This window comes from Nannobrachium achirus (assembly GCF_963921795.1).
Source record: "Nannobrachium achirus genome assembly, chromosome: 24".
Lineage (NCBI taxonomy): Eukaryota > Metazoa > Chordata > Actinopteri > Myctophiformes > Myctophidae > Nannobrachium > Nannobrachium achirus.
The window spans coordinates 23,402,951-23,416,199 of NC_137831.1; the positions used below are offsets into that span (position 1 = coordinate 23,402,951).

A 13,249-nucleotide genomic window follows, 5' to 3' on the forward strand; every position below is an offset into this window, starting at 1 on the left:
TGAAAGAAAACACAATATAAATGACCAAAATAAGGCACCATACAAAAGGAAATTGTTCAAAAATAATGCTTGAGCGCAACAGTAGGTAATAAGTCAGGCACGGTAAAGAAAATAATAAAAAATAAGAAAGAAAAAGAATGACATAACCTGAGCTTCAGATTTTCGAAATATTTATTGTTTTACATAATGAAAAGACAACTCTAAAAACAACCCCCACCACAACCATTTTGACCTTCCAATGTATTCATGGTTAACATAGGACACCTGGAATGTGCTTTACTCCTCCTAAACTGTCCTTCTCTGCATGTTCTGAAAGCAGAAGAGTCAGACCCTTTAATAAAAGGTCAGTGAGGTCGGTGACTAAACCTACTCTGTGTTGTTAGACGTAGAACAGACGTGTCATTACTTTGAGTGTGAGAGCTTAGTCAGGACAAAGAATGTTTGTTACCGACATAACCCTACTCTCAATCGTCAGGCGGTATTCATATTTACTATGAAGTCATTTCCTGTACAAAACCACGTTGTGCAAAGCGAGTATGATGTAAACGTCAAATGTTGGCCAGGTAGATATTCATTTCAGAGCTTTGTTTTAATATATCTATCTATAAATGCGAGAAGTCTCTGCGTGTCTGTCTGTCTGTCTGTCTGCGTGTATGTAATCCGCGTATCTCGAGAACCGTTCGTCCCACCGGCTTCAGATTCGGCACGCACGTTCTCCGCCGCGGCGCGGAGTGCAGTGCCCGGCCTCGACCCGACCCGACGCGCGTTTTTTCCGAAACGGCGCGAAACGTTCGGAATCTCCTTATGCAGAGCTGATTGTTGATTGTTGACATCAGGCTGTTCCGGAGGAAATCGGCGCAAGCGCTGACTCATTGTGACATCATTTCATAAAAGGCTCTGACATCGCGTACGCAACATGAGTCAACACAAAATGCCATGGTTATGTATCTCCATATATGGGCATATGGGCAGATCTCCATATGGGCTACATATATGGGCATATGGGCACTGCTGACTCATATGGGCATAAAGGGGACACAGATATATGGGCATAAATGGACGTATCGGCACAAGGGCTGACTCATACAGAGATGGGAACTGCTGACTCATATGGGCACGCGCGTCCTCCAGATATGGGCATAAAATGAATGCCCGTATGCGGAGCTGATGTCTGACATCAGAGTTTTCCGCAACCGGTACTGTGTGTGCAGAGATCTCCATATATGGGCATAAGGGGACAAAGGCAAACAGATGGTCAAAACGGGTCCTATGACAACAGGTATATTGGGGTTTGCATTAAAGGGTGGGGACAAAGGCAAACAGATAGATGGTCAAAACGTGTCCTATGACAACAGGTATATTGGGGTTTGCATTAATGGGGTCCGCTCCAAAAAAGATAAAGAAAATAAAAGAGACAAGACAAACATAAGACAAGCAACAAAGCGTGGGACTGGGAGGATGACTTGAATGATGCAGATTTAAGCAGGCTGCGTATTCTGCTTAAAGAAGAAACAAACAAAAAGCGACAGAGATCTCATATATGGGCATAAAATGGACGCATATAAACAGATATCTCCATATGCTTAAAGAAGAAACAAACAAAAAGCGACAGAGATCTCATATATGGGCATAAAATGGACGCAGATAAAAAGATATCTCCATATATGGCATATATGGGCATAAAATGGACGCAGAATCACAAAGATCTCCATATACGGGCATAAAGGGACACAGACAGACAGATACAGAGATCTCCATATATGTGCATAAAATGGATGCAAATAGACAGATATCTCCATATATGGCCATATATGGGCATAAAATGGACCCAGGATTATATCTGCAGTGATCTCCATATATGGACATAAAATGGACGCCGACAGACAGACAGATACAGATATCTCCATATATGGGCATAAATGGACACAGGCAAACAGATGGTCAAGACGGGTCCTATGACAACAGGTATAATGGGGTTTGCATTAAAGGGCGGGGCATTCATTCCCTATTTACATCGTTCCCGAGTTGGCCAGGTCGCCGACTAGACGCTGGGCCGCCCGAAGGGCGGCCCAGCTTCTAGTATACAAAATAAGAAATTCATCAATACAACAAAGTACCTCATAAACACCAAATCCCATTACAGTAACACAAGAGTGTAAAACATGATCTTACAGCAGCGAGAAACCTGCTTGTTGGCAATATAATGTGAATACTAAAACATATTCGACACACGGGTACCGCTATAACTGGCCAAGGCAGGTTCTCTTTTGAGGATACATTTTAAAATCAACAGCATATGAAGTGTTTCCCGTAGCGTCTCTGCCATGTCTGAATAAAAAATGTATTGCTTTTGTGTTGGCACTTAGGTGTAAACTGATAAGTTGATAATAGTGTTGACACAATTAAAACGCATAAGGCAGAGAGGACCCAGATTAAAAAAATGACATTTTAGAGTGCATAATTTCCATCAAACAAACAAAAAGCAAAACACACACACACAAAAAAATATGTAAGTCTGGTTGTGGTCAAACTTATAAGCTGGTATAGTGTTCTTCGGCAGCTCACTAGAGGGCGCTGTGGCAATGATATCAGGCAGGCTTTGTCTTGAGCTGAACTGTGTGCAGTCTCTGAGCAAGACAATTTGCTCCTAACACTTATCCCCCCTCCCCTAATCTAAGTATTGGCATCCACAGGGAGTCGGGGACGTAGCTAAATATTCACAAAAATATGATTTCACATCAAGTGACACCACAATGTTTGATCTATCACTCGACTGAACACTAAATAATACAATCTGAATAGGCAAAATGTGTGTGTTGGTCAATACTAAAGGTATTAACGCAGTGACTACAAGAGGGGAAATAGCCAATGTTTTTGGCTCTTTTCTACAGTATGACTATTCAAAAATGAATTAAAATAAAATGTAATTGCCCTGGTCCATTACTTTCTCTTAACAATATCAGACCACAACATCAATGGACAGGAATGAGATATAATCCATTGTCTGGGTGATTTTGTGTGAAGAAAGCAGAATTCATGTGTCCTGGAGAATCAGACTATATAGTGTTTAAACTAATCAACACCAATATCTTATTTTAAACTGGTATCAGCCTGACTTGATACCAGCAATATTATTGGTGCATGTCCAGCATAAAAAAAAACACAACTCATACTGTATCTCTGCTAACTGCACATCCATGCAGGGGTCTGCAGTGCACAATGAATTCATCATAAGTGTAATTCAAGTAACCGAAATTAATTCATGGTAGCAACAATGTGGACTCTCATCACATTGCATTAGTGGCTGTCCTGGACAGCCTGAAAATCCACATTCTCTGCCGTTTTAAGTGCGTGAGAAATTTAAAAACAGAACATGGGTAGTGTGATTTCACCTGATGGGGAATGAAGACTTTGTCCACTGTGGACAGCACATAAAGCCTTTCCCTCAACTACAGCTGAAGTGTCTCCTGGATTATAGTGTTGTGATGTTAGGTCTGTGCCTCCTGGGTTAAAGTTCTATCCTGCTGGGTCCGTGTCTAAGGCTGTCACAATTATTACATAATCGACTATTCGCAATTAATTGACATAATCGCAGTTATTTTGTCACAATCGTTTACATGTTGAAAAATGTTCATATTTTAAAATATTTTCAGTCGAAATAGCAGATCTACAAGCTCACAACACGATGCAACGCATTGTGAGCTTGTAGATCGTCTATTTCCACTATCAACGTTCTTTTTCAAGTATAAAGTTGTCAAATATGTAAGTTTGCTTTGTATATTTAGCTCATGTGTCATATCTGCCATATGTGCAACTTCAAAGCCTACAAGCCAAATAGGAATGTAATTGTCAACGACAGAAACACAGTTAAATCGTTAATCGCAATTATTTGAGTGACAATTAATCGTCATGTAAGATGTCATAATCGTGACAGCCCTATCCGTGTGGCCTTAGAGTTCTGTCCTACTGGGTTTGTGTACAGTCTGGTTGCAGGAGGCCCTCCTCTTGGGTTTGTACTGCAACAGACGGCTGAAGTCGGTCAGCAGTCTCTCCCAGTAGCACGACACATCTTCCATCCGCAGGTGATCCAGGATGAACTTCTGACCCCTGTGTGAGGAGAGAGAGGAAGGGGGAGAGATGGCGATCAGTGTTGTTTTTGACATCAAATGTAGTTTTAGTCATAGTCTTTTGAATAAAATGTCATTTAGTTTTAGTCATAATTTAGTCACCTGTAAAGTATTAGTTTTAGTCTAATTTTAGTCGACTAAATATCATGAAGATTTTAGGCGATTAAATCTACAGTTGATTTAGTCAACTGAAATGTAATTTGGCAGGCCTTGATGGCATTGTAATGACTGATTTTACACTTGGTTGTGTGCCGGAAATAGCAGATCTACAAGCTCACAACGTGTCGCTCTGCGATGGTTTGTGAGCTTGTAGATCTGCTATTTTCAGCACAACACCTGAGAGCAACCAAACTAAATTACTCTCTTCTCCACTAGTCCTCCCTAACGTTTTAGTCTAGTTTTTATTTTGTTAACGAAATTGTCAATATATATATCTATACTATAATTTTGCGAATGTCTGAGTGAGTGAGTGTCTGTCTGTCTGTCTCAGAGTATCTCCTCGGTGGCTGGAGCAATTGATCTGAAATCGCATCACCATCAGCATATGAACACACCTGACATAACTGTGAAGCCCGTTTGTCACTTTCACAAATCGTATGCTGTATATTAGCATTTTTATGGTGTATCTATATCTATTTAGCCTACAGTACCTTTTGTGACCACACATGTTAAGGGAGGGGCGCTGTTGTTCAGGCCATTAGCACAATCACACACAAACCCCCACACACACACACACACACACACACACACGGGGGGGGGGGGGGGGAGTGTGTGTGTGTGTGCAGGCGGGGGGGGGGGGGGTGGGGTTCTGGCCCTGTTACAGATGTTGTCCAAAAATCATGCAGATCGGTACACAGTATCTCTGTAGCCGTTAAATGGAACGGGTATTTCTTACATTGATGCTCCTACATATTAGCATGCAAGCACCAGTTAAAGTTACTTTCCATCCCTCATATACTGTGTGTGCACAGTGCACATCCCATAACCCACACACTGCACATCATTTCGGAGCTCATATCTTTGAACGGGTAAGGGCTAGTATATATAGTTTCAGTCATCACAGCTTAGTTTTTATTTAGTTTGTCAGTGAAAAAAAAAAAAAAACAGTCGTCGAAATCAACACTGATGGCGATAGTGAAACAACAATGGGATGCATGCTGCCAATGACATGTGTGCGCGAGTGTGAATGAAAGCAAAGCAGTGCTTATGCTGTTGTAAAAGAAAATCGAAACAATTTGGAAAATTGGCTACTGTACCGTATGGCAATTTCTTGTGCAATGGCATCGTTTTCCTGGACAAACTGGAGCAGCTCCCTGACCAGGAAGGAAATCAACATTTTAAACGTGTCAGCCAGGTTTTAAGTAAGAGAATGTAAATATAGTTGTCAGTGAGAGTTGTTCAGGTGCTTCTTTTGCCTACTGGCAGTGTGTAAAAGAAATGTGGCGCTTATTATCGGTCCAGCAGTTAGCTCTGGACACACACACACAAACACAAACACACACACACATATAGAAGATGGCCAGCCTTCTGCCATCAAAAATGTGACTGTCAGAGAGATGTAGTTTTGCCATAAAATGACAGTGAATGGAATCGTTACTTCTGGTTGTTCACTCAGAAGCAACAGATAAAGATGATGGATGATTGGCATTTATATCATGGCCAGGTTGCTAAACAACCTAAGGTTCTACATAATCACTTAGAAGCAATCCCCAGCTATAGTTAGGAACCAAACAGACCCTTATGGGTCTGTAACTCAAGAGTGTACAAATAGATGGCTTAATGTAAACCAAACAGGGGGTCATTGAAATGTAAGGTTTGGGAACCGCTGCTTTAAAGTCAGACCCTGTCGTGAGCAAACAGCTGAAATGAGCCACCTGACGTCAGAGAGGTCCTGTTTGACTGGGATGTAGTGGACCCAGGGCTGGAGCTGGGAGTAGAAGAACTCCTGCCACTCTTCTCCAACATGGAACACCAGGGAGCCACACAGGAACAGGTGCTTCAGACGGAAACTGGCCGCTACGCCGCGGAAGTTGAACAGGTATCTGTAAAAGGTTGGAGAGAGGGCAGATGAGTCTATATTTATGAAAGATTCTGAGACCAAAACGCACATCAAATACATGCACTGTGCACAATGTATAGGGGTACATATACATATATCTGAACTTAAACTAAACTTAAGCTCAATACTTTTTCCTAAAGACAGCATGAGGATATTTATCTGACCCGCAAAAAACAGCCATCAGGAGATACGTAAAAACGAGCAGATTTGTAATATTATGTATGACATAACAACATAAAATGCTCAAATAGTTTGGTAATCCTATTATACATTTTGTGCTTACTTGTGCCAAACTTACAGTACTTGTTCTTGCGGTTAACACTCTTGCCTCTGGGATCACATGTACAGAAACTCTCATTCACTATCTTTAACAATCTCCTTCCCTGTTCTCTAAAGGTGACATATGCTTACTTGTATTTACAGTGATCGACCAATGGTATCTCCTTGGCTGGAGGTCTCCCCAATGTGTCCTAAAAGACAAGAGAAAGACAAAAGAATTATTATTATCTTTTCCCGAGCACAGTATACACTGTATATGGATGGCTATACAATAATAATACACAGACAGTATATGCAACAACATATTCATTAATATAACAAGCAATATATAAAGTCAACAGCTACAGTAAAATGATCTTGTTCTGACACAAATCTGGCACAAACAACGCATCCAGGTAATTTGTTTGTTTACCTTTGCCTCGAGCAGAGGATAGGTGAGGTTTACAACATTACACAATACATTAACCACAACACAAAAGTGTTAAAAGGTGAAAGCTAAACTTGTCTGTGTTAATCCCTACCAGGGTCAGTATGTCCTGCAAAATAAAATAAAGTCTAATTTCAATTTGACATGATATGAGACTGACCCTGTCAGACTTCCAGGCCTGGTTCTTGGTATACTCAGCGTCCACCAGTTCTGGGGTCTCTCTGGACAGCAGTATCAGAGGGTCCCGCTCCGGGCTGGTCCTAAATGGACATAACAATGAGCTATACTTTTCAACCAATACACATGAAATACTGAAAAACCTTTATGGAGCATTTTAATGGAAGAAATGTGAACAGGACAGAAATATTTCACAGTAGCACAACGAACGAATGATGAAAAACATTGGATCAGATCTAACATTGAATATTTTTGGCAGTTATGGAGCCGTAACAAGCAGGATAATGCAGGATACATGATAATAGTGTGCGTTTATCATTTTTGTGTTTTCTACTAATGTGCGTAGACAGACCTGGAGCCTCTGAAGAATCCTCTGGACTCTTTCCTCTTCCATGGCCACTGTGCTGCAGACCTATCAGAAATGATCAGTTATCACCAACAGTAGTAGACAAACACATACACAGCAAATCCCAGAATCCTTTACTGTACTTATACGATGTGAATTTCTAAAAGCGTTCTCAATGTGGGCTCTGTGGACCCTCAGGGGTCCTAGAGGGGGGTTCCAGGGGATCCCCAGCTAAATAATTGATAATTAGGGACCAAATGGACCTTTACAGGTCAGTAACTCTGAGAGTGTACAGGTGGAAGCAAGACAATTACGGGTCAATTTGCTTCCATCCATGTGTACACTCTCTCAAGAGTTATGGGGGTCAGTGGTTTAATGCAGTCCGGGACCCCTAGGGGTTCCTCAGAGTTACTACAGGGGGTCCTCCAAATCTTTGTGTGAACTTTTTTCTCTCCTTTTTTATATTAACCAGTAACCACTTGAACCCTAACATCCTTATTCTGAGAACTTTAGCCAAAAATAGCAGATCGGCAAAGCGGGGAAAAAAGAGCACACTAATTACAGTGAAAGGTCAAGTTTATTAGGCCTAAGTATTGATGGTTCAAGTGGTTACATATCTGATAACAAAAATTGACATGAATCCAAAATACCCTGATGATTGTGCTGTCAAACGATGAAACTATATGGAATCTATAATACGGTTGTGGGGGTCCCACTCCCTGCTTCATCTCTCTCTCAGCTAAGGGGCCCTTGGCCTGAAAACGTTGAAGACCCCTGATCTAATGCATACCAAACTGCTTGAAATTAAAAGGTTTGAGAACCACAGCTGTAAGATAAAAGGTAAAGCTTACTTTTTCAGGTCGTCCCTCATGAGGTCCCATCTCCCCAGTCCAGTGGGGTAGATGGGCCAGACAGCAGGGCCTCCCTCCCAGAAGGTCCATGCAGGGTACATGATGTCCTGGTAATCAGCCGTCTGCACCATATATCACACAGAACATGAGTAAGCCAGAGTGCATACATACAGTACATGCCCACAGGGATGTCATGCATTGTCTTCACTAAACCTATGGGGTTGATCTGTTATTCAGAATCATGCAGCTTCTAGGGCTTAATTGTTTTTTGGATTTGAACAATGGAACCTATAAATAAAACATTTCTGTTTGCCCTTTAGGCTTTGTAAACTCAACAATGTACAGGTCAGATAAGACAATAACTTAAATATGAAAAGAAATGAGTGACAATGACTGGTACCAATAAACAAAACAAATGCATTTACTAAAACAGGCAATATGCTGTATTTGATAATTTCATACTTTCATTTTTATTTTTGAAAATATTTGCCTGGAATGCCCAAAACAGGGATTCCACGTTGAAAGTGGTTTAAAGAGAATGTCTTTGAAATAATTATGGAAATATGACATTTGTTCATTTCATCCAGCTGTTTTTATACAGGTGAATGGAACCATTATGCGAAATAATTGCAACTAGCTAAAAATAATTGTGATGAGAGATTATGTAATAATTGTGACAGGTCTATTGCATAATGTATGTATGTACTGTATGGGAGTGTGAAGGACTGCGTACGTTGTCTGACCTTACTGAAAGAGAAGACGGGCAGGATTGGCTGGACCCAGCCGGGGACCTGAGGGTAATCTCTGACATTCACCACCATCTCTACATCAGGCAGCTTGTCGATCACCTGCAAGATGAAATGTTCCACCCCACTGCACCTGAAAGCAAGAGGGAACGCATTAATTAAGTCTATAAAAACAATTGCGTGCTACAATTTGGTTAAAGTGCACCGTGAAGATCCTCGATGTGTGCACCAAGCACACCAAGCATGGATATGATTTTAAAATCTTGACTGATTTTAGAAATGTGGGATACCCCAGATTCAAGGGACTCGAGATCTCTCCTGGTTGTGGGGCTGCTACGTGTGGATTATCCCAGTTTTTAACTAAATTTTTGACTGATTCATCTTGACTGATTTTAGAAATGTGGGATACCCCAGATTCAAGGGACTTGAGATCTCTCCTGGTTGTGGGGCTGCTACGTGTGGATTATCCCAGTTTTTAACTAAATTACATTATGAAATATCCACATCAATAAAGGCTTTTTAACTTTTGTTCACAGAAAACTGCCTTGTGTTTTGTTGGACTTGATCTTAAAGGTTTTAACTTCCCACTCTGGGTATGGGCGCAGCCAGACATGGAGTGTTGTAAGAGTGAAATGATGCTGCGGCATTTCCTGACGTTCCTTTGAACTTGAGCGGCTAACGGAAGTGTCAACAAAGTGCCGTTCTTATGGCGTTTAGGTCTGTCCCATTGGTTAGTGCGTATCACTACTAGGTGACCGTTGAGCAGTGCTGAACCCTGAACCTGTATTCAACCTTTGTGCATGCGACCCCGCAACGGCTCAATGACGCTTCAGTCATCGTCATAACGTCATTTCCGTTTTTTTTTCCCTTAACTTTTTGCTGCCATTTTAAACATAGCTGAACTAAGCAACTGCCAAATTGTCCTTACCTTTTAACGTGGGCACATGCGCGCATCGTGCACGATCTGTGCATGTAACATGTACCAGCGTTGTTGACCGGACCACAGTTTTCGAAAAAAACAAAACAATCCCATAGGAAAAAGACATATCCGTTGTCAGGCTGTATCTGCCACTGTTTACATAAAAACTCATGTAAAACGCCGAGCTGTGCGCTATGGTCCTGCAAGGGCACGTCGCACACATAGCAGACGATCTGTGGGCAGATCATATAATGAATTGCATTTTTATAGCGCTTTTCTAAGCAAGTTGCGAACTCAAAGCGCTTACAATGGTTCATTCATTCATACATTGGGAGGTGAAGCGGCGAACAGTCAACGCCAGCGTCCTCACTTCCCACATTCACACACCAATGGTGGCAACTGACCAGCTAACACCATTGGAGGCAACGCAGGGTTCAGTGTCTTGCCCAAGGACACTTCGACATGTAGACAGGAGTAGCCGGGATGTGAACCGCCGACCCACGGACCATTGGCCACCCCGCTCTACTTCCTGAGCCACAGCCTATATGCCATATGTCAGCATATGTCAGGCGGGAGAAAGAATCAACAGCTTCCAAATTAAAAAATCCACGTGAAAAAAGACCATTCTATGGCCGTGCAGGCAGCTTCCTTGTTTACAATGGAAACCTATGGGAGCGGAGCTATGATTGGGCCTTAGACCGGATACGGAAACCTAGATCCGGTCAAAACAGATGGGGGTTATGCTGCTGGAACGCTCAATGTGTGGCTGCGCCCTATGAGATGGGATGATGATAGTCCTGGAAGATTCCATACACTCATCAAAGTGCCTTGTTGATTCGTCTGTCTCACCTGGCTGGGAACATGCAGTTGTGCTCCCTGTACAGCTTATGTCCAATGATCTGGTAGTGGGTGCCCACCCCTCGACGGATGGTGGTCTCCATGAGCTCCTGAGACACTCCTCCTTTAAATGGTCGCAGGTCATCCTGCAGGACACTGAAACACAGAGAGGAAGGCTTTTCACAAAAGCAGTCATATAAAGCAGTGGTTCTCAAACAGTGGGTCAGTATTTAATCAATCTGGGAACCCATCGTCAAAGAAGAAAGGGCGACACCTATCGGTCTGTCTCTCTAGCGACTCTGAGGCTGTCTCGAGAGATTAGTATTTAATAAATACAATCTGAAAATCAAATCATTTTTATAAATATATATTTTTTTGAGTAGTGAAATTTCAAAATTTCAAAATAGCAGATCTAAAAGCTCAGAGCACGCAGCGACGCAACCCAAGTTTGGGTCACAGGCAATATTCTTTTTTTGGTGGGGGTCTCAAACTACAAAAATTTGGAACCCCTGATATACCGTAGTACAACTTTAGCTGCTTTAGCATAATGAACCAGACTGGAAGTAGGAGAATGCGTTAAGTGTACACTATATTCATCGGCTGAATAAAGTAGTGCCCTGAATAACTAATATCAGCCAACACTCAAATGTCAGGTCAGGTCTTGGATTATCATTCTTTTTATTTTATTTGTTGCATGTCTACTTGAAATACTAACACACGCTTTTTAACACTAACAATTTGTATAGTAAGGCTCTAACAACCATGACCACAATGATTGAAACAACTAGTGAATTGGTCCCAGGTTTAAATAAATGATCCTCACTGATCCTTTAAGCACCCATGTCTTGTCACAGTAGGCAGCTTGAGCTGGGACAGAACTATTCCATTGAGTTCTAGTACAGCATCAAACCCACCTTAGATGACAGCTGCAGTTGACTGCGCTGCAAGGTCGGTGCTCCTCCACAGCTCTGGAGATTTTGTCCTGATATCTCTGCCACTTTTTACCTGAAGCACACACATTCCTTTTGTTGATATGTATTCCACTGTAATTCTAAGTTTGTAATCATCAATGCACAGTATCAGTATCTTTAGTGTGTAGTGCACACTCGTGACTTTTGTTTTGCTCTGTCTGTACCATGATCCAGACTCAGAGCAGAGTAAAATGTCAGTATACACTTGAGACATGAAAATCTAACATGAGAACATTTACACTACAGTACTAGTTTTCATTTCCCCCAACACACACACACACACACACACACACACACACACACACACACACACACACACACACACACACACACACACACACACACACACACACACACACACACACGATTACTAAATAAAAACTATTTCCTGGCTATTAACAGTTCAGTTCCAGAGGCTCTGTATATGAAAGAGTAATCTACTGCTCCAGCATGTAGTAGCGAATCTATTATCTACAGCAATTATTAAATACATTATAGTATTGTACTTTGTCTTTACTCCACTATTATTTGACAGCTTTAGTTACTTACTTTGCAGATTTAGAACAGAGCTGACATCATTACTTCAGCTTCATTTAGCTTTAGCTCATTAGCCAGCTAGCCAACAAAGTGATGAATTACTTATTTGAACGTCATAAACTCTGGTTTTAAACTCAATGTAACTGAACAGAAATGGCATTCAGCAGCTAAATCAACGCAGTTAGTTGTTTTTCTTCCCTACCTGAAGCACTGAGCACGCAGAAACAACACACTTGTAACACCAGGACAACAATGGTCCACAACCTCAGCCTCTCCATGTTGCTCCTGCTCTGCTAGTCTGGTCTGGAGGAGGCACTCCATGCATGGGGTATTTTATTGCCTACGCTTGGTTCTGTGCGTCGCTATCTGGTAGTGTGCCGAGTGACTGACTCTGATCATAGGAAACATATATATTATAGGCCTATTTAAACTTAAAGCAAATCAATTCAAAGGCGCTTTTTTCAAATTAAAATATTGGATTTCAACCAAAAATGTATGATACACAATACACATTTAGCTATTTCAAAATTCAAATCCTTGCATTCTAGTGAGTGATTGAAAAGTAAAAGACAATAAAAGTACCCCATGTGAAACTAGCCAAGAGAGACACTGATTTATATTTAACGGTAATGATGCGCGCACTTGTGTTTATACCGTAATACTTCAAGAAGAGAAGTTCACATTAATAGGCTATAAATCATTATGGCAAGACATTTCCCCCCCCTTTTTTATTTTTCATTTTTACTGGATGGGTTCCCAGATTGATCACACAATAACCAAAATGTCAATTTGACCAATCAGTATCATGGGCATGAATGAATCACAGTAAATGTGTGGTAGTGCTCGCCATCTGTCTCTGGATTCCAAAGGTCATCTTGCTGTAGAGCTGAAAACATTAGTCAATTCATTGATAGTTGACCAACAGAATGAATACATTCTTATTTTATATGCAATGAATAAATTGTTTGATGAT

The 13,249-nt window shown here is 41.3% G+C and overlaps 1 protein-coding gene across 1 annotated transcript; it reads right to left on the reverse strand.

Annotated features, from left to right (window-relative positions):
• Positions 1 to 281: 281 nt before the first annotated feature.
• poglut1 (protein O-glucosyltransferase 1) lies at positions 282 to 12,554 on the reverse strand (the record flags this gene model as incomplete). The annotated part of the gene is made up of 11 exons (XM_080720331.1): positions 282 to 4,107; positions 5,384 to 5,440; positions 6,002 to 6,169; positions 6,598 to 6,656; positions 7,053 to 7,152; positions 7,422 to 7,481; positions 8,267 to 8,388; positions 9,010 to 9,145; positions 10,781 to 10,924; positions 11,683 to 11,773; positions 12,479 to 12,554. 11 exons carry the CDS (start codon positions 12,552 to 12,554, stop codon positions 3,951 to 3,953), a joined length of 1,170 nt encoding a protein of 389 aa, XP_080576457.1. The 3' UTR covers positions 282 to 3,950.
• Positions 12,555 to 13,249: the final 695 nt, after the last annotated feature.